The following is a 20,453-nucleotide window of genomic DNA, read 5'->3' on the forward strand; positions in this document are numbered from 1 at the left end:
TGCCTGGTATCCTGTCTTTGCCACAGAGTCTGACTTCCGCTTTCAGAGTCATGTATGTATGCTGTTCCTCCCCCTCTCTGTCTTCCCCCTCCCTGCAACAACACTTATTTAAGAAGAATACACACGTAGATTCCAGGGCTCTCAGACCGACCAAGCAGATACTAATAATTCAATAAAACAGCATTTATTCATACAACAGTTAGCGCTTTCACATAAGCTTCATCAGACCATAGTGTCACATTGTGTTCATTTTACTTATTTAAGAAGGACAGAGTGGTCATCAGATGATATTAAAACAATCATACCTTTCTTATTCCATAGCATTGTCACCTTATCTGCTTTAAAGAAACTTTTGTTGGCCAGTGCAGACTGTGGACCACCAAACTTAGGATATTCATACAGTCGAACAAATGAAGGTGCCCCTTTGTTTCCTGGAACATAGACGGCAAGCTAAACCAAGCAAAAAGACACAGGCTGCTGTTATAACCACATTATTTGTATTTATTCACAAGTCATATACATCCTCTCCACTTTTTTTCTCATTCTTGACAACAACGATGCTTGTCTGGTCTTCCAGATGCACAGGTAACAAAATAACTTTGCAAAAAAAATTAAAATAATAATTCATACCATTATTGGTTCACAAACTATGTAAAGAAAGGCATAAAGTATATTATCTCTTCATTTTTGTCAAGTATCATAAAAATGTTATCCTCGCTATCAGTAACCTTCCATTTCACTTATTATATACAGGGTTACGCAGAAATATCATAAAGGGTTGCTCCCATACCCTTAAGTTTACCTTTTTTGATTATATGATAAATGATCAAACATACCTTGCATGGCAGAGGTCCAGGTGACAAAGCAAAGTCTGTAATTTTCTGCAAATGAAGCTTGTTCACAATGGTGCCTGCAAATTATGTCAAAAGCATGAATGTTTAAACAGCTAAAAAATCTGTTAAAAACTATGTAAAATACACCAAAATAAAGCCATGTGCTTGTATTCTTTAGAAATATTTTTCTAAGTTTTATACATGACTGAAATGTATGCTGGGTAAGGATTTATTGCACAAAAATATGTTCACACTACTCAGTAAACCAAACATTGGTTTTACTTTACAATCACCTAGCCAGGAACCAGTACAAAGATATTCATATTAAAACAATCAATGCACACTGAAGTCAGACTACAGGCTGGCACATACTCGCTTTATAAGATGGTGTGAAATACAAAACACTTAATACTCACTTGGGGATGTGCTGAAGGACTCAACTCTATACAGCTCTCTTACAAAATGGAAGAAATGAGATTTTCTATGCATGACAGAGATATTCAACACAGATTGGCTTGCACAGGTCCAATCGTTATAGCGCACACGCAACTGGTACCATCTGCACTTCCTGGTGCAAATCCAGAACGTAAATACCCATGAACAACTTCCTAGAAGTCATCCCTAGCATCTTAAACAAGTTATGTCAAGTCAACCTAAAAAAAAATTTTAAACAGGAATTCCTTTAGGCTAACTATGGAGGTACTACAACAGCTTACTATCAAGGATTTGACACAAAACTGCCTTATGCTCAAAGAAGAAAATTCATTTTTGAAAAATCTTAAATGTCCATGAGAAATGTTGAGTATATCCACAACAATTAGGCTAAACTCTCAGCAATAAGCTCCACCTTGTGACCATGTACACATAATTACACCTATCTATGCAGTGGCAAGAAAAAAATACACTCAAAAGAGACTTCATCTGCACCTCAGAAAATTCTAAATTCAGTAAATCAGAACCTCACAAACATAAAAATCTCCATCTAACTGTAATAAATCACAAATATACAGAACAACTCGACATGATAGTGAGGAAAATGACTAATAAAATGTCTGTGGTTGAGACTGAATCGCAACAGACTAAAATCCCATAAAACAAACTGCAACATGCAACCCTAACTGTATTCTAAGCCACTGGTGACTGCACTGTCCCATTAAAAAAATACTCAAACTTCACCACACTTTGCAAGGAGTTTATCACAGTATTATGCCTAACTAGGTGTCAAAAAGGACAAAGGGAAATTATGGTATGGACACTATTCACAATGGTATGAACAATCTAAGGTCCTTCCTCTTGAAAAATGCAACAGCATATAGTGGGATTACTGAAATGCAAACGCCAAGAGAAAAAAATAGTAGTTATGTACTCACCATAATGTTCCATCTGTGTTGTCGATCTTCATTTATCCTTGACAGATGGGTTCAGTTCCAATCTCGGAACAGACTCAGCCGTTACTACAGCACAAGCCAGCGTAAAACTCTTGAGCTTAACCTCTACGCAGAATCTCTCGCTCTCAATTACCTCAGATCAAGTTTGCAGAAAATTTGTAAACATATGACAACATATATACATCTATATGTACACATACAGGAAGTAGGCCAGATGGAAGCCTTATCCACTGTGTTTTGGCAACGTAACAGTTCAGGCACATGTGATTCGCTCCACCAAAAAACTCTGAGGACAGGGGATGGAGGTGGGGGGAGGAGTCAAGGATAAATGAAGATCAACAACACAGATGGAATGTTATGGTGAGTACATAACCTCTTTATCCAATGATGTCAATCTTCATTTTATCCTTGACAGATGAGACAGAGTCTCTAGCAACCTTAAAACTTGGATGAACTCTCAGAAGGATATTCCTGAGCACCATCGAGCCAAATGATGATCTTCCCCTAGACACCAAGTCCAGTTTGCAATGAGTAATAAAAGTATGGGGAGAAGCCCAAGTAGCTGTTGCACATATGTCATCCACAGAGGTTCTAGACTGGAAGACCGCTGAAGTGGCTACAGACCTTGCAGAATGTGCTTTGACAGGTTTAGGCATGGTTAATTTATTTTGATCATAAATGAAAGAAATGCAATCTTTCAGCCACTTCGAGAGGGTAATCTTGCTGGCTGCATTGCCCAATTTTGCAGTAGAAAAAGAAACAGTTGACTTGATTGCCTTATAGCTTTTGTTCTGTGAAACAGAATTATCTATGGACATCTAGTAAATGCACAGCATGGTTTCCTTTGTTAGAATGATTAGGGAAGAAGACCTGAAAATTAACAGTCTGGTTGATATCAGCCTCTGACACTACCTTGGGCAGAAAGGAGGGGCTTGTTCGTAAAGATACCCTATCCTTATGGAAGACTAGGTAAGGAGGTTCAGATAAGGCCTGGAATTTTGAAATTCTAGCTGAAGTAATGGCTACTAAAAAGTGTGTCTTCCAAGATAGAAACTTCAGATCGCATTCAAAAAGTGAATGTATTACTGCCTGTAGTACTAAATTTAAGTCCTAAGTAAGGGTTAGATCTTTAAATGGGGGTTTTAATAAAAATGTGTGCCTCTTAAGAACAATTTACAAAGCCTGTTTGTGGCTAAAGAACATTCTTCTAAACTACTGTGAAAATTAGAAATCACAGCCAACTGTACTTTGATGATGGATGGCGAAAGCCCTGGCATTGAACAGAGATGCTAAGAAATCTGAAACATGCTCAATTGAAGCAGAGAAAGGGTCAATTTGTTTGTCATGGGCCCAAATTGTAAATCTCTTCCATTTACTTAAATACAGTTTTCTACTAGATGGTTTATGAGCTGATAAAAGGATGTGACGTATTGGAGAGGACATATTAGGACAACTGGCAACTAGTGGAATTGGAGAAACCATGCAATCACCTTGAGGTTCGAAATGTTTGGGTGAACAAGGCTGTCTGAACAGGGACAGGAGATCCGGCACTGGGTCCAGAATCCAAGGTTGATGAATCAAGTAAGGCCAAAGAAAGGAGAACCAAATCTGTCAAGGCCAAAAGAGTCAATGAGGATTACTGTACTCTTCAACCTGAGAGCTCTCTGTAAGAATTAAGGAATTAGAGGTACCAGGGGAAAGGCATACAGTAGACCAGGGGGCCAATCATGGAGGAGAGCATCCCTGGGTGACCTTCCCGGGGGGAATCAGGGTGAAGTAACTGCTGCATTTGTTATTTAGGAGAGATGCAAACAGGTCGCAGCAAGGTTGACCCCAATGACAGAAAATCATTTTTGCCACTTCTACATTGAGAGACTACTCCTGAGGCTGCATCTGCTCAGCTTGTCTGCAATCACACTGGAACTCCTCGGAATGTGTGTTGCTATTAGAAAGCGGTTGGATGAGGTCGCCCACTGCCACACTCTGAGGGCTTCTCGACAAAGGAGGGTAAGACTTGGTTCCTCCCTGCTTGCTGATGTACCAAACCAATGCAAGAAGCACCATTCTTGCCTCCAGGACACTGATATGCAAGTTGGCCTCTAATGGGGACCAAGTGCCTTGGACCATCTTGCCCAGCTAATGCCCCCCTCACCCCATCTGGAGGCATCTGTCGTCTCTATGGCCATGGGCTCTGGAAAAACAAAGGGATGAGCGTGACGAATCTGCTCGGAACACATCTACCAAACAAGGTCCATTTTGCAATGGTTGGTGATCAAGATTTGGTCTGACATTGGGTGGTAAAGGATACACTACTGGGAAGCTAGCAGCCATTGCAGAACTCTCATGCGCAACCTGGCTAATGGGAACAGAGTTATGGAAGTTGCCATGGATCCTAGAGCTTGCAAGACTAATCATGCTGGAACCTTCTTCCTGTGAATTAACTTTCAAACCCGAACCATAATTCTCTGATGTCACTCTGCAGGAAAAGATGCTATCATTGTTTGAGTATTCAGTACTGCATCTATGAATTCTAAATTCAGTCTCTGAGATAAATGTGACTTTTCTAGAGTGATGATAATCCCTAGATGAGCACAGATGTCGAGGGTGTAGCCTCTGGCTACTATTAATTGATGCTTGGTCAAAGTGATTATGAGCCAGTCATCCAAGTATGGAAACACTCAGAATCCTTGCAGTCTGAAGTGAGCTGCTACTACTCCCATGCATTTCGTGAACACTGTGGAGGTTGTGGTGAGTTCAAAGGGCAGTACTCTGAATTGGTAATGACAGGCTCCCACCTGGAAGCAGAGGAACCTTCTGGAGCATTTGTCTATTTTTAAATGGTAATACACATCATGAAGGTCTGTTGAGCACATCCAGTCATCTTTCTTCAGAAAGGGAAGAATATACTGCACCGTGACCATCCATAACTTTGTTGAACAGACTTGTTCAGTACACTGAGATTCAAAATTGGTCTCCAGTCCCCCTGTCTCTTTTGGCACTAAAAAGAATCTTGAGTAGGTTCCAGATCCTTCCTGGTCTGGCGGGACTTGTTGGATGACTCATTTGTCTAGCAGCTTCTGGATTTCTTGCACTGCTGAATCCCCCTGATTGGGTGGAACATTGGGGATTTTCTTTTGAACATGGGGAGGCTGAGAAAAGGGAATGATATAACCTCTGGATACATTTCATTCCACCCTGGAATCTTTTAAGTTTAGCCAGGCATTTAGGTACAAGGATAAGCGTTACCTGACTGCCTCCAGAGGAAGGCAATAGGGCTTCCCTTCAAAAACTCTGAAAGGGCTTGCCTGGGAAAGAATCCCTGAAGCCCTGGTTTTGTGGACCACCCCTGCCACGAGGGCGATGTCTTCCATTTTGGTTCCCCCCTCTGTTCCTAGAGGAACTCTCTCCACATGTGTCTTGGAAAGGCCCTTGGAATTTCTTGAACCACATTTTTCCACTGCTCCTCTAGTTCCCAGAAAAGGATCTTTGGGGGGGGGGGGTGGAAGAATGTATGCCCACGGCAAAAAGGGTCTTACCATCCTTCTCACACCTGGATAAAGTCTCTTTTATTTTAGGGACAAACAAGGATGTTCTGTCAAAAGGAGCATTAAAAAAAGAAGACTTGAGTGGTTCCGCAAAGTCACATATGCGCATCCAGGTGTGTCTCCTTATGGCTATGCCTGTACCTGCTGCTCTAGACTTCCCTTCGGCTGTATGAGTAAGCAGCCTCATGGACAAACTGGACACAGACTCCAGGGTGGCTAACTGGGAAGCCACTTTCTCTTGGACTCCCGTCACCTACAGCATCTGCCAGGGTGTCTGACAACTCTTTAATCATATCCCACTGGAGTCTGGTGAAATGTGCCAAAAAATTCAAAGACCTTATGGCGAAGATTGATGAAGCACAGTCCCACTTTCTAAACCTTTCCATGCCCTAGACTCTCTAGTGGGTGGATGGACGGAAGAAATCTCCTCAGCAAGTTCCTTTGTAGTTGGCTGCCGCTATGACCATAGCATCTACAGCCAACCCCTTAGCCCAAAACTGCTTGCCTTCTGGATTGGAAAGAATCCTGTCTGGTCTTTTGGGGATGGGCTTGATGGTGTCTGGGGCCTTCCACTCCTGCTGAGAAATCAACTGAATGAGTTCATCAGTGGGCGGAGTCACCCAAGAGGTAAACGGGCAGGTGCTGGAAGCCTGCAGGTTAACAGATTCCTCAGAGGAAGAGTTTTGGGACTTCCAGCCACCCCTCTGCTTTACAATTTCCAAGATGTCTTCACATGAGACATCTTCAGGGGGTGACAGTGGGGACCCTTCCTACTTATCAAAATCTGTGTCTTCGGTGACTGATTCTTGGGGAGAATCCAAGTACTACTACTTGCATTTCTTTTTGTGAGGGACCCCCTCAGGGGGATAATCTGGGAAGACACTACCTGTGCCTGGGATACCCGAGGCTTCAGCACTCACTGTCCCAGTGGAGAGGCAGGAGAAATAACAGAGCTGGAGGATGTACCTGTCACTAGGGGGAAGGCGTCGACTGAGTCTCTACAAGAGAAAGGGCCCTCTGCATAGCCTTGAAGGCCTGCCCCCTAAAAACAGAAAGGAGCCCAGAACAGAGAAGGACTGCCTCGGAACTGGTATCACTCCCTGCTAAGAAGAACCAGTTCCCGAGATCGAAGCTGGAGCCGAATGAACTCGAGCTGAAGCTCTGAGGAGTAGGGACAGCTCCGGAAAACATAGAGTCAACACCTGTCCCCCAGAACCAACAGGGTAGCCATGCCTCCAGGAGGTGTCTGTTTCAGTAACTGAAGAGCTTAGGGCAACTACCAGTTCCGAAGAAGTGAACAACCCTGGAGCCAATACAGCTGGTGCTGGTGATTCTGGGACAGAGGGCTCTAAGACCTCCGAGGAGGCTGCAGGAGGAATAGTTAATGGTGTAAAAGAAGTTTCGGTATCAATACCCAAAGGGGTCGGTAACGAAGAGGGGAATGAAAGTCCTCTAGCCCATAAAGTTTTATTCACTAGCCTCTCCATGTCGAGTTCTGAAAGGCTTTTGATGAAATGGATGGATGACATGGAAGGGGACTTGTGCATCTGCAAGAATAACTATGGAAACTCCCCAGAAAACTCCCTATCAAAGGGATCAATAGAGGGAGAGTAGGTAGTTCTACACAAAGTAGTCTTGTCAGGTGAAGCAACAGTCACTTTCTGTACCAAGACCTTTGTTATTGCAGGGCTCAAAATTGCTACTGGAGCCAGAATGCATGTTGGCACCAAAGAAGAACCAGTTCACAGGCCTTTGGTTACGTGGGAACTGTTGAGCAGAGGTCTTCAATTTTTTTGGCTTTCAGAACCAACAGGGAGGTCAGAACCAAAAAACTTTTTTTCTTCAATTTTTCAACTGAGGAAGAGGAAGGAGGAGAAGAAACATCTGTCTTGGCTTTATCTCCAGTGGATAAGGCTTCATCAAAGGCTGAAGTCCTTTTAAAATAAGTTTATTCCACCTTTTAACTAAAGCGTGGTGACTGACAGCATGACTTCTATTTCTGAGCTCAGCTGGACCTTAGATTTATTAAAATATCACTGCAAAATTCTTGCTTGCCTCTTTCCTTCCACCAAGTGTTTTACTTGTCACTTGCAGTTGTTTTTTTGAACTTACTCATTTTCTATTTATTCTATTTCCCCTACATGTTCATCATACTAATCGCTGCTGCAGTAGTCTTAGCTATATGGGTTACATCCTGCCAAGGATATAACTGCCGGTCAACTTCAAAGCTTCAGGGCACCTTCCACTCACTCAAACCATCAGTCTGCTTGAGCTGAGCTGAATAAAAGGAGGTGTCTGGGCATCAAGCCCTTGACAGCTTTCCTGCTACAGAACACAGTGCTCCACTATGAATCAGTGGTCAGCTTGTACTGTCCCTTTACTGGGCAGGTAAATTTCCTTTGGGGAAAAACATTCCACATGAAACTTTTTATTTTATTGCACTTTCCTGTTTAGGAGTGTAATTTCAAAGCTAAGAGCTTATGTTTTAATAGACTGTCACAAGACTTAACTGTACTTTTAAAAGTGTTTCTTAAGGTTCTGTGAATGGATCACATTATCAGCTCTCTGCCTTAACCTTTGGACTTTCTACTGCATAAAGTTTGTTCATAAAAGGTCTAGCTCCAGTTATATCTCAACTGCAGGCTACACGGTATCCACATTTTTTTTTCATATACAAAGTTACTTATCTTTGCAGAGTCTTTTTCAAAGTATCAAGAATCTCTTTCTCTTGGGTTAGAGATGTTTTACACAAGCTGGGATTTCAAGAGCTAGAAACTTCATTTCAAAGAGCTTTTCTTAGACAGGAAGAACATCTGTAACTAAATCTATTCTTAAGGTTTTCCACTCAAAGTCTAGTCACACTGCGAGGAGATACTGGAGGATTTGGGGTCTCATGGTATCCATGATTGTTATGATACTGCTGGTAAGACTCCACATGAGAAAAATACAATGGTAAACAAAAACCAGGGTGTTTAACCCAATACTTCTAAACAAAACAATGTTGAGCAATGGCCAACACGTAGACTATAAGTTATCCAAAAAGAAATTCCCAAACATAGATAAAAAGTAAATTATACAATTAGTGAGGATGTCCAGAAACCCTCAGTAGTATCAGTATTTGCAAAAATGTGGTGGGTACAGTTCGTTAATCTTTAATTAACAATAAATAAATAGTTATCTATACGATAGTTTTGAGCTTTCGTCCATCTGAAGTAGGGACTTCATTAGAGCTACTGTACAACTAAACAGTTCTCATTTAAAAAAAAAGTGCCTCATTTACTGCTCACCAATCAAAAAATTGTCTCAATAAAGCAATTAAACAGTAACTATCTTAAAAGCAGCCTTATACATAAAAATCTCACCAGTGAGATTTTTCCCTCATTTCCCCTGGATCTTTAATGACACAATTCCCAGCGATACTCGACAACAGCTTCCCACCCCAACTCACACACAAAGTCAACCCCTCTTCCCAGCTTGATTTATCTACTTCTGGCAATATTTTTCCCTGGTATCAACTTCTGGCATTACTTTCCCCTGGATTTTTACTACAAGTATATTCTTCTAGCATTACTTTCCAACATCAACTAAATCCCCCGGCACACTTATCTTTATCTATTTCTTTCATTTCTAGATGAACACAGCTGTAGAACACCCTGGCTTCAAACCTTAACCCCCTTCCTGATTACAACTCAATTTTTCACAACTCCATACAGGTCTCTCAGCTTCAGCCTTCCCCTCACTATGTGATGACAGGCTGGTTCCTATGCTAATCTCCCTGCAACTCATGTTTTCTTTTGCTTGCATTAAAACCACACACTGGCAAACAAGCAATGAACCACCCTTTGTAGCATGATGGTCCGTTTTTGAGAGTAGATGCCCCATTTTGTATTTAGTTTTCTTAATTTCCGCTTTTACATTTCCAGGATGTCCCATCCTTAATGAGTCCATTATTCTATCAAGGCTAAACCCCTGAGGAAGTTACAAGTTTACTATTTTTACATGCAGAAATGTCTTCAATGTTGTCTTCTAGCAAGCTGGTGATGGTCTCTCGGTGGGCACCTTCCATCACAGGCTACCTCTTATGACCTCACTAGGATCTGATATCATAAATGGATTGGTTCCATATTTATGTTTTCAAAGCCTGACTTCCCAATTATTCACTGGCCACTGACTTTAAAACCTGCATCATCACTGGCCATAACATACTTAACCCTGGCCAGCAGCCTGCTGAGCTCAGTCCTGAACCCCCACTGGCCAAGTTATGCTTATCTTTGACTAGTTACCTGAAAGGGAAGTTTATTTATTTACTTGCATTTGATTACTGCTGAAAGTTCAACTGGATAGGAGTCCATTTTCAGTGAAGGCCCTGGAGAGAAAAGCTCTAAAGTATTACAAACATTTTAAGAACAATACAGTCTTTAAAAATAATACAAAACATCTACAATTTAAATAATTATACCAAATTAGACATAACATGAAAACATTGGTTAACAAATAGATACAAGTTATATGAAAATTACTTAATATGTATAGAAATTTGAGCCAGTACACTGAGAAATTAAAGGTAAGTTAGTATAATACAAACAGGAATTACAATATGAACCAAGAGAAAGCCAGTGGAGAGAAACATAGAAGGAAGTGAATGAAGAAGGGAGAGTAAGGAGGTGTAAGGTATGAACAGGCATTTGTACACATTTAAGGATATAGTTTATCCGGGTGTTGAGCAAGAACAGGGCCACCTTTTGGCTAGGAAGTCTTTCAGAATGATTTTGAAGCATGGGAGGGAGAGTGTTGACCTGATTGATAAATGTAAGGAGCTCCAAGCCCTAGCCGCATGGTACAACTACATATAATACCCAGCAGATTTGACAGGCTTGTGGACAAAACTCCAATGGCAAAAGAAATAAACCACCAGACTCCTCCAGCAGACCAGAACTGAAATGAACAGACTGAAAACAGCACAGCTGAATAAACAAGTATAGTTTAATTTCTAAGCGCTTTACATTCAATAAAAGCATCAGCAAAGATAAAAACAGAACACAGGAAGCAAATCTGTTTAACTATACCTCTCAAAAGGTATTTAACCGATAAATAACCTTATCTAGAACAAGTGAAGCAGCATTTAAAGTGACAGTGCATATATGCAAAGCACAATTAAAAATACATATAAAACAAACATAAGACACAAAACTTCACAATACATAGCTATGTCATATAATAAATACAATGGACGGCGCAGTGGTGCAGCGGTAGCATTGTCGACCTGACAGCAAGAGGTTCTCCAGTTTGATTCTCAGCTGGAGTGCCTTTTGAGTGGAGTCTGCATGTCCTCCCTGCATTTGTGTGGGTTTTCTCCAGGTGCTCTGGTTTACCTCCCATGTTACAAAGACATGTGTCTAGAGTGTTTCTCCCAGGGCCTCGACTGAAAATTGGCTACATTCCAAATCGGACTTTCCCAGTAAACAAATGTTAAATAAAATAAATAAAATCCAACATCTTACTTTTATAAAGGAAGAAATCCATTACAACAACCTTCCCCACCTTTATCTGGTTTCATAACACAAACCTCCTTGCTGCCCTTAATTTGGACCAACAATTATCTTTCTTCAGATGTTAAGTTGTCTTACTTAACTATCTTTCAAAAACAGTCTGAATTTACCCTCACAAACTCTCTCGAAAACAGAAATCATAGGGCAGCAAGGTGGTACAAATGTACTCTTCCATTTCAAATCTAAGGAACTACTGGTTTTGGGGGGGGGGACTAAAAAACACATGCAAGGTTAAACTGTCTGATAAACAGTTTAAAATGCAACAACACTTGCTCTATATCCTGTATAAAGACAGGCACAAACTTAAACCCTTTTTTAAAAAAGCAAAACACGTGGACTATCTAGTTCAAGGTAACTATAAACACCTGAAGCCATCATACATAGTTTTGCAACAATCATTGTTGTTCTCTAAACAGTCAGCAAAAAAGTCCCATTTAATTTTTCTTAATATTCCTCCCTTTTCTGGTCTGTTTTGATTGCCTGGGGGAATTCAACAGCCTGTTCCTAAAAGGGGGACATGGGAGAACAAATGCACTGGAGGGCCTTCTTTCATTATGGTCAAGCTCTCCAGTGTTTAGGGTTACCACCTGTCCCACTTTGCGAGGGACAGTCCCTCTTTGGGCAGTTGCGTCCTGTAAAAATATTGTAAAATGGCAGATGTCCTGAGATTTAATGACAAAATTATTTCCTATATTTATGTAATAATTGCATAAAACAGTTATTCTTATAAGAAACAGAATAAGCAACTAAAATGCTACAAGAATAAGCTGTTATTTAGGCAAAAAAGTGAGGTTCTGTCCTTTGTACTGGCTGTGGGTATGTTTCGGCCTGCAAAATCTGACATTTGTACCAAAAATGTCCCACTTTGGGCATTTGAAAAGGTGGCAACCCTACCAGTGTTCAAATTGTCAAATGCCTCAGTGGATTTCTTCTTTTATATAAGTAAGATGTTGGATTTATTATATGACATATAAGTTTGTGCCTGTCTTTAAGAAGGATATAGTACAAGTGTTATTGCATTTTAAACTGTTTGTCTGACAGTTTAACCTTACATGTTTTTTTTGTCCCCCCCCCACCAGTAATGTTGCTACACTTGTTCTAGATAAGGGTTTTTTTATTGGTTAAATACCTTTTGAGAGGTATATTTAAACAGATTTGCTTCCTGTGTTCTGTTTTTGTCTCTGATGATGCCTTTATTGAAGGGGAAAGCACTTAGAAATTAAACTACACTTGTTTTTTCATCTGTGCTGCTTCCATTTTGTTCAGTTCAGTTGTGGCCTGCTAGAAGAGTCTGGTGTGTTTATTTTGCCACTGGAGTTTCACCTTACATTGGGTTACATACAAGTGGTTATTAGGTTTGTGAACAAATAGGAGTTTTTGGTCAGTGGCTTGTAATGACTGACAGGGAACACCGCTGTGCAGAATGCTGTTTAGTGCTGGACAAGCAGATGGATAGTGGACAATTTTAAAGGTGGTAAGAAGCTGTGTATGTTACTTGAAGGGGTAGTTCTAACTTATTTATGCTCTTTAGTGCTATACAGTGGTGGGTTCTGAAAGGGGTATTTGCTACAAATTTAGCAACTTTGTTATAGCATTCTGCAAGTTTTGATTTTTGTGATGCCTAAAGGTTAGTAAGGATGCCAGTGTCATACACAAGTGTGGGGAAGACAAATAGTGACAAGTGTAGTTTTAGTTGCATTGATGAGAAAGTTTCAGGCTCTAAAAAGCATCCCTAGTTTTTTATGAGTTTTTCTTCTGCAATTTCGTATATGTATGTTGAATTTAAGTCTAAGACTATCATCCATTATCATCCCTAATAACTTGCTGCGAGAAGTGGTTGCATTATCAAGAGAGAGGAGTTGAAATTTTGTTTTTTCTTGAGGGGGGGATTAACAGCTGTTTATTTGAGGGTTGGGCTGTAAGTTACAAAGCCATGTTTTAGTGGCTGTCAAAGCTTCCAGGGTAATTTTTGGAGGTGTACCATGTCAGATGTGCAAATATGTGCAGAGTCATCTGCATACTGAATTAGGAAGGTCTGTTGTGTGAAGGGTGTTAGTGAGAATGTTAAAGAGGACAGGACCAAGGATACAGCCATGTGGTACACTGGTGGTGATTGGGAGGTATAGAGAAAGGGTGTTGTGCCATTTTACTGATTGATACGTACTGGATGGGTAGCTTTTGAACCATAGTAGGGTGGGCTGAGAGAGTAAGGACATCTGAAGTAAAATTTTGCTGTGATAAGCTGTGTCAAAGGCTTTAGACAAGTCCAGAAATAAGGAGGAGGCTAGTTTGTTATCTCTACCTTTACTGACAGTATCTATATAGGTTAGAACCGCAGTGTTGATACTTTGGGAAGAATGGAAACCACATTACATGGGGGATAGGAGATCATCCTGCAGGAGACAGTTTACAAATTGTTTTTAAATACATTTTTCATGTATTTTGCAGGGGGGATAAGACTGCTATAGGTCTCAAGTTAGCAATGTCTGTTGAATTTCTTCTTTTGTGCAAAGGGATAATGCATGACTTTTTCAAGAGAGAGGGAATGTGGGATTCTTGGATAGACATATTTATAAGGAGTGAGACAGGATAGGCAATGCTACTGGCTGCTATTTTAGGTACTCACCTGGAAGGTCATTAGCTGAAGTAGAGCATGGTTTGATTTTAAGAGTAGTTTTATATAGGATGTGGTCACAGGTTTGAAAGTGAAAGTGCATGTGGTGACATGGCTGTTGAGCAGGGTTAGAATTAGATGATGAGGAATCCTTGGTTACAGATGCTATACTATCTATGAAATATGAGTCAAATTGTGTTACAGTTTTGAGTGGTGAGTTACTGGGAGAGGGGTCAGGGTTGAATTTTTGGCCTAGATGTAAGATTTCTTAAATGGCTGTCCAGAATTTAAGGCTGTGTTTCTTATTATTCTGAAAATTATTACAGTATATAGTTTTTCGTCTTCATTGATTTCCTTTTTATTACGACTGCATTCTTAAGTTTTCAAGATATTGTGGGGTTGCTATTCTTTCCATACTTTTTCTCTATCCTGCTTTAGTATTCTACCCTTTTAGGATAGCCACACTGCATTATTTGTTTTTAGCCTCTTCCTTCTAGGAGGTGCAAGGCTATTATATTCAGGAAAGTTGTACTGAATTCACTTTTTAGAAAGTTCCAGTTAATAGCGGATAGGGTAGTAATAACTATATTACTATTGCTTTGTAGACTTAAAATGGCTGCCTTCTCTTTGGTGGTTGTGTTATAAAAATCAGGTTTCCCTATATTATTATTGTAAAATTCCATTAAATCAAATTCGCAAGCTCGTTCAAATAATTCCAATATCGGATGTTGTACAGGAATAAACGTGGAAGGTTTCCTAAACATATTGATGTTACTGGCATTATCCAGATTTACATTTTTATCATTATACAACATTTTTAACGCTATACTCCTAGTGAACATTTTTATATCCACTATAAACTCTGTAACGTCAGTGAAAACAGATGGAATGAAACTAAGTCCTTTATTAAGGACAGATAACTCATGGTCATTGAGTTTATATTTAGAAATGTTCACAACTAAATCCTGTGTACTGACCTCAAAGCAATAGTAATATAGTTATTAGGCAAGCTGACAAGGGGGGAGCAATAGTTGTAATGGACAAGGAAATGTATGATATGAAAGTGTCTTCTATGCTTGCAGAAATTGACACCTATATAAATTTGAACGCTGTTTCACTAAATAAGCTAATTAAAAATGTGCATGCGCAGTTATATGATTTATTACTTACTAATGTTATTGATATGAATTTGTACAGGTATTTTCTTGTTGAAAACCCATTAGTACCAATGTTTAGGGGTCTTCCCAAAATACACAAAGAGCTGGACAACCCACCATTAAGACCTATCGTTTCAAGTAAAGGGTGGCTGACTGAGTCTCTCTCAATTTATTTAGATAAACAGTTTAAACCCATAGTGAATAATACCAAACACATTCTAAGAGACACGCAACAATTTATTGAAGGCTTTGCAAGATGTAATGAAAAATATCGAATTACAAATGATGACCTTTTTGTCACCTTAGATGTAAAATCTTTATTTACATCAATCCCAAACAGCATTGGGATTGAATTTTTGAGATTATTTCTCTTAAATTATGGTGTTAACAACAGCAAAATCATAATGTGGACGTCTCTATTAGAAATTGTGTTAGAAAATAATGTTATGTTATATAACAACAATTATTATCTACAACAAAAGGGTGTAGCGATGGGAACACCTTGCGCGAACTCATATGCCAACCTAGTGTTGGCATATTGGGAAGAAGCGTATGTACTGAATAATTTAATTTTTAATGAACATCTAATACACTATTGCCGTTTTGTTGATGATGTTTTTTTACTATGGAGAGGAACAACAACCAAGTTAAATGAATTTATACAATATATAAATGGTACTACCGATTTCCTAGAATTTGAGAGTGCATACTCTCATGAGAAAATACAGTTCCTTGATGTATTGCTAACTAAGGGACCTAATGGTGTAAACACATGCATATATAGGAAGCCTTGTTGGAGGAACAATTTACTTCACAGAACTAGTATGCATCCTCGACATGTGCATAAAAATGTAGTAATGAATCAAACTCTAAGAGTTTCTAAGCTTACTACAGATGATACAGCATTCAATGAACAAAAGGCAGTGATAGAGAATAATTTTATACAAAGAGGATATAATGAACAATTAGTGCATAATACTATTACTAAGGCAAGCAAAACAAGGAAAGATAAAGGTTGTCCGTTTTACAATAAACCCAATACCATTGATAAGAATAAGAAAGAACCAAAAATCTCCAAGAATAGACTTATAATACCCTATACTAATAGGAACAATCAAATAAGAAAGATCATAGAAAATAATTGGAAGATTCTTACCATGGATGAGAAAATCAGGGCACTGGTTGAACAGAGACCTAATATAGCATACAAGAATTTGAAATCTTTGAAAAGGTTACTTTGCTATGGAAAAACTAAAATAGAACATCCACTTTCACAAAGGGAAGGTACTTTCCCTTGTCGTAAATGCAACCAATGCAGATTTATAAACACGGACAATACCTTTCTCCACCCTATTACTAATAAAACCTATACATTTAAAAAGTATACTGATTGTAGGTCCAAAAATTTAATATATTTAGCCCAGTGTCAGTTGTGCCTAAAATATTACGTAGGGAAAACTAATCGCACTCTACGTGAGCGCATAAGGGAGCATTTATATGCTATTAATAGAGAAGACCCCACGAATGCTCTAGCCAAACACGTGATGGATGAAGGGTCCACCCATCACTTTAAGTTTAAGGTTCTAGAATTAATTATAGTAGATAGTAGACTAGGAAATATAAAGAACCACACAGAAGAAGTGGAGACCAGGTGGATTCTTAGACTTCAGGCACATATATATGGCCTGAATGACAGAATTACACTTAGACCCTTCCTAGCAGCCAAGGCTTTTAAACATTAGCATATTAATTGTTATTAGTTTTTATTTATTTATATATATTTATATATATTTATATATATTTATATTTATATATATTTTTTATATATATTTATTATGGAGTTTTTAATGTGTTTCTACTATGTTTCAAATAATACCTTACATGAGTTTTGTGAATGATTGGTTTTTTATACTAATATATACACATATGAAATGTACATTGATAGATCTATTTAAGCACTAGCACTTTAAGCTCTTATTGCTTTAATTGATTAATTGTTGAAATGATTGAGCTTTGAAATTGTATATAAGCGCCTTTACTCATTTATTAAGCATTGAAGTCTGAAGAAGCGTCAGTTGGACGTGAAAGCGCTCACTTTTTATGCAGGTCTGCCTCAATAAAGGTTTTTCGATAAGAATTTTTGGAGTTGTGCCTTTGGTGTTACCTTGGAACTCTTCTGCTACTGTGTTACTTGGAGGTTTGCTGCCTTTGCTGTTCCAGGGTACTTTACCCAGTACAGGTGACTTCCTTTTTGCATAGCCCTCAGTCGGCCTAATTAACAAAGTCTTGGGTCCTGTGTCGGTTGCTGTCCCCTCTTCCATGACGTCAGTTTGTCAGGGGTATAAAAAAAGCAGCCGGTGCCATTACATCAGTTTTTCTTGCCCCAGACGTCAGGTGCACCCCTAATCGGAAGCAATTAAATATAAAAGTACAAAGATATACCTCCAACAAAAAAGCAAATACATCAAAAAGGCTTTTAAGCAAAGTAAAGGAAAGTAGAGGTATAGTCAAAAAAAGATAGGGGGCTGGAGGGAGGGTAACCAGGACTGCAACAGTGAATACACTCAAACATCTACATTTATGGTAAGTGTACACAAATGTATTATGTTCTTCGTGTTTCACTGTTGCAGTCATTACATTTGGGTAGACTCCCAAAGCTATGGTTGGGAGGAGGAATTTTGATAGCATTAGGGCCAGCTATAAGGCCCTGCAAGACTGCAGTGGCAAAGCCAGCTCTGGATTTAGAGAAAATTGGCAAATGATAATGCTTGGTGAAAGTATGTACAGAACTCCAGGTAGCAGCTTCTAGGATGTCCCTGGCAGGGACACCTCTGAGAAAGGCTGTAGAGGTAGATGTAGCCCTGGTGGAGTGAGGTCTGATCCCCTGGGGGATAGGTTTTCCATGGTGCTTATAGCAGAAATGAATGCAATGGCTTATCCATTTAGAAATGGTTTGCTTTGAAATAGCCTTCCCCTCTGCCCCTGCAGCAAATCCCACCAGCAGTTGTTCAGATTTCCTTGCAGGTTAAGTCCTGTCCAAGTAGAATCTAAGTTGTCTGTGCACATCTAAGGAATGCAGTATCCGTTCCCCTTTATTCTGTGGACTGGGAAAGAAGGTTGGCAAATGAATGGATGGATTAAGAGCCACACTGGATACCACCTTGGCCATGAAGGATGGATTGGTTCTGAGGGACACCCTGTCCGCATGAAAGGTTATGAAAGGCTCCACTGCCATAAGGGCCTGTAATTCAGATACCCTTCTAGATGAAGTGATTGCTAAAAGGAAAGCTGTTTTCCAAGAAAGAAATTTTAAGTCTGCAGTAGCAGCTGGCTAGAACGGAGGTACAGTGAGTTTCTCCAAGACAAAGTTAAGATCCCAGGCTGGGGTTGGAGCTCTCCTGGGTGGTCTCAAATTTTTGGCCCCTCTGAGGAACTGCTTGAGCAGTGGATGAGAGAAGATGGGAGGTTCTGTTATAATGAGCTGAAATGGCTGAGGCGTGGATTTTAATGGAGGAAAAAGACAGGCCTCAGGCCCTTGTGAAGCATCTCAGTTAAGTATTGTAAAATCTGAGGTAAATTGGGAGCTGCTACGCTCATCCTTGAGATTGGTTCCAGGCACAGAATCTTTTCCATTTTTCAGCATAAGATTTTCTAGTACTAGGCCTCCTTGCCTCTAAAATGATATCCATCACAGGTTTGCTGAGGGATGCTAAAGGAGAGATTAGGTAATTAGCCAGACTGCAAGGTTCAGTGTTAGAAGCTGACGGTGCAGAATCTAGTTCTCCTGCTGAGACAGCAGGGAAGGAGTCTGAGGCAGGTGCCATGGAGATAACCATGACACACTGCGAAGGAGGGGGTACCAGTGTTGGTGCGGCCAGTCTGGAGCAATCAAAATCATACTTGGTTTGTCCTGTTAGATTTTTAGTAGTACTTTGGAGAGCAGAGGCAGAGGGGGGAAGGCAAAGACTGATAGGTTTTTCCAGCTGAAGGACAGAGCATCCACTTTCCAGGCTTGTTTGTGGGGAGTCCTTGTGCAAAATTTGTCCAATTGGTAATTCTGGGGAGAGGCAAACAGGTCTATATCTGGGCTCCCTCATTCGCTTGTCAACATGTTGAAAATCCTTGGTTCCAGTTTCCACTCATGTGGGTCCATGAGTTTTCTGCTTAGTCCGTCTGCCAGTGTATTTAATTTTCCTGGCAGGAATTGAGCTGGTAGGTGCACTTGGTAGCTCAATGCTGTGTTCCACAATGCCATGGCTAGTCTGCAGAGGGGGTACGAATGTGTACCCCCCTGCTTGTTTATGTGCCACATAACAGTGGTGTTGTCCATCTTTACCATTAGTTGTCCTGGAAGAATGTGGCCCTTGAAGGCTGTCAGAGCATTCTGTACAGCTAACATTTCTTTATGATTTGATATGCAGGTGCATTTGACTTGGGTTCCATTTGCCCTGAATGCACTTCCCTGCCAGGTGAGCCCCCATGCATAGTCTGATGCATCTGTTGTTAGGGTTTGGGCGGCAGGGGATGATGTAAAAGGTAGTCCCTTGTTTTGGTGGCAGGCCTCTGCCCACCAAAGGAACTCTAGGCGTAGGCAAAGTATGATAGGAATCATTGTTTCTAGTTCTTGAGAATGTTGACACCATAGGCTTTTTAGATACCACTGTAGTTTCTTCATATGTAGTCTTGCATATGGAATAAGAAGAATGCAGGAGGCCATGAACCCCAAGGCTTGCAGTATTTGTCTTGCAGATAGCGGGGTTTTTGTGGCCACTTGTTTGAAGTAGGTTGTCAAATGAATTTGTTTCTCTGGCGTGAGGTAAGCCATCTGGGAAGCTGTACTCAAGCTTACTCCCAGGAATATAATTTGTTGACAGGGTACCAGGTGCGATTTTTTTTCGTTTATGGTGCACCCCAGACAAGTAAGAACCCTTTGTACAAAGGCCAGATGATTCAAAAGTATGTCTTGGCTTTCTGCCTGAATTAGACAATCGTCCAGGTATGGGTATATTTGAATATTTCTTTGCCTGCAAAATGCAATAACTGGAGCTAGGCACTTTCTGAATACCCTGAGCGCAGTAGATAAGCCAAAGGGCAGTGCAGAGAACTGATAGTGCGTGTAGCCTGCTTTGAAGCGTAGATATCTTCTGCAAGATTCCCTGATTGGAATGTGCAGGTATGCTTCTTTTAAATCTATTGTTGTCAACCAGGCATCTTTGCCTAGCATAGGAAGTAATTGGTGAAGTCAGCATTTTGAATTTTGGAATCTTCAAAAAGGTGTTTAGAGTAGACAGGTCCAGGATAGGACACCTCTTTTCTGGGTACCAAGAAAAGACTAGAGTAGAAACCTTGTCCCTTTTCCTCTTCTGG

At 40.1% G+C, this 20,453-nt stretch overlaps 1 protein-coding gene across 1 annotated transcript in view; it reads right to left on the reverse strand.

Annotated features, from left to right (window-relative positions):
* Nucleotides 1–20,453, reverse strand: part of EIF2A (eukaryotic translation initiation factor 2A) — a 1,204,316-nt gene that overhangs the window by 744,354 nt on the left and 439,509 nt on the right. Inside the window, exons 7-8 of the mRNA XM_044063751.1 lie at nt 837–910; nt 306–450 (exon numbers count right to left, since the gene is read on the reverse strand). Coding sequence (XP_043919686.1) covers nt 306–450; nt 837–910 — 219 coding nt within the window. The remainder of the gene's footprint in view (nt 1–305; nt 451–836; nt 911–20,453) is intronic.

The sequence above is a fragment of the Protopterus annectens genome, chromosome 2.part2 (assembly GCF_019279795.1).
Source record: "Protopterus annectens isolate FY-2018-M chromosome 2.part2, PAN1.0, whole genome shotgun sequence".
In the NCBI taxonomy this organism is placed as follows: Eukaryota; Metazoa; Chordata; order Ceratodontiformes; family Protopteridae; genus Protopterus; species Protopterus annectens.